General features: G+C 41.3%; 1 protein-coding gene across 1 annotated transcript in view; it reads left to right on the top strand.

The window, feature by feature from the left end:
• LOC101850775 (papilin) overlaps window positions 1-1,051 on the top strand; it is a gene marked incomplete in the record, with an annotated part of 262,220 nt that overhangs the window by 255,314 nt on the left and 5,855 nt on the right. The window contains 1 exon segment of the mRNA XM_013091086.2: window positions 719-876. Within this exon segment, the coding sequence (XP_012946540.1) occupies window positions 719-876 (158 nt within the window).

Here is a 1,051-nt window from a genome sequence, read left to right as displayed (position 1 = left end):
CCCCCCCCAACCACCCACTAATTTGTCAATAATACAAACGTAACATGATAAACCTACCACTACTAATTATGTTGAAAACTGAGTTTCTGTGAGGAATACATATAGCGATAAATCAGTCAGTATAAAGATAAATATGTGTAACGGAGAATTCGCCAGCAGTAAATGAGGCAGGGCAAGCTACTTGGGGAGCCTAAACACATATGTGACTGGGAATGATCAGAAGAATAACTTTTTTTTATAAAGCAATCGAGCAAAGGAATAAATGGTGTCTGTCTGTTGCAGATCTGGCAGTTGATGATGATGTTCAAGATAGATTTTTCTCACGGAATTACAGACATTTTGTGGAAAATTGTTGATGATATAACTGCTGGTGTAGGAATAAAAGGTAAATTGCAAACTGGGGTAGACAACAAAAAAAAGTGAGGGATTTTGGGAGCCAAAGCTAAAAAAAAAAATAGACAAAGAGAGACGATGATTGATTTGACAGTTTGGGCTGACGACTATGGGGAATGGAGAAAAATATGTATAAAATTCTCTCTCTCTCCCTCTCTCTCTCCCCCTTCTCTCTCTCTCTCTCTCTCTCTCTCTCTCTCTCTCTCTCTCTCTCTCTCTCTCTCTCTCTCTCTCTCTCTCTCTCCCCCACCCCCATTAGATCTGCGGTGTCCATACCCACTCCTATTCAACGTCATGTTTTCTGTTTATCTCTATACCCCTACAGGTACACACTGGCTTACGACAGGAGGTACCAGGTCTTCCAGAACTGGACATTAGCCTTGAGGTCAGTCAGCTATGACATGGCTGGCTACTACGCCTGTAGGTCCACCTATGGCTTCAACCAGTTCCCCGTCGTTGAGAAATTCAAAGTGGAAGTGAATGGTAAATAGCTATGAATCTACTAAGAACAAATACGTTCCCAGTTCCTTGAGAAATGAAAAAAGGATTTTCCTTTATACACTCCTCTCTCTCTCTCTCTCTCTCTCTCTCTCTCTCTCTCTCTCTCTCTCTCTCTCTCTTAACCATGATATACTACAAAGGAAATATTGGGATATTG

Source organism: Aplysia californica, unplaced genomic scaffold, assembly GCF_000002075.1.
Source record: "Aplysia californica isolate F4 #8 unplaced genomic scaffold, AplCal3.0 scaffold00029, whole genome shotgun sequence".
Lineage (NCBI taxonomy): Eukaryota > Metazoa > Mollusca > Gastropoda > Aplysiida > Aplysiidae > Aplysia > Aplysia californica.
Note: the sequence above shows the minus strand (reverse complement) of the source record. Positions and strands in the feature narration are given on the sequence as shown.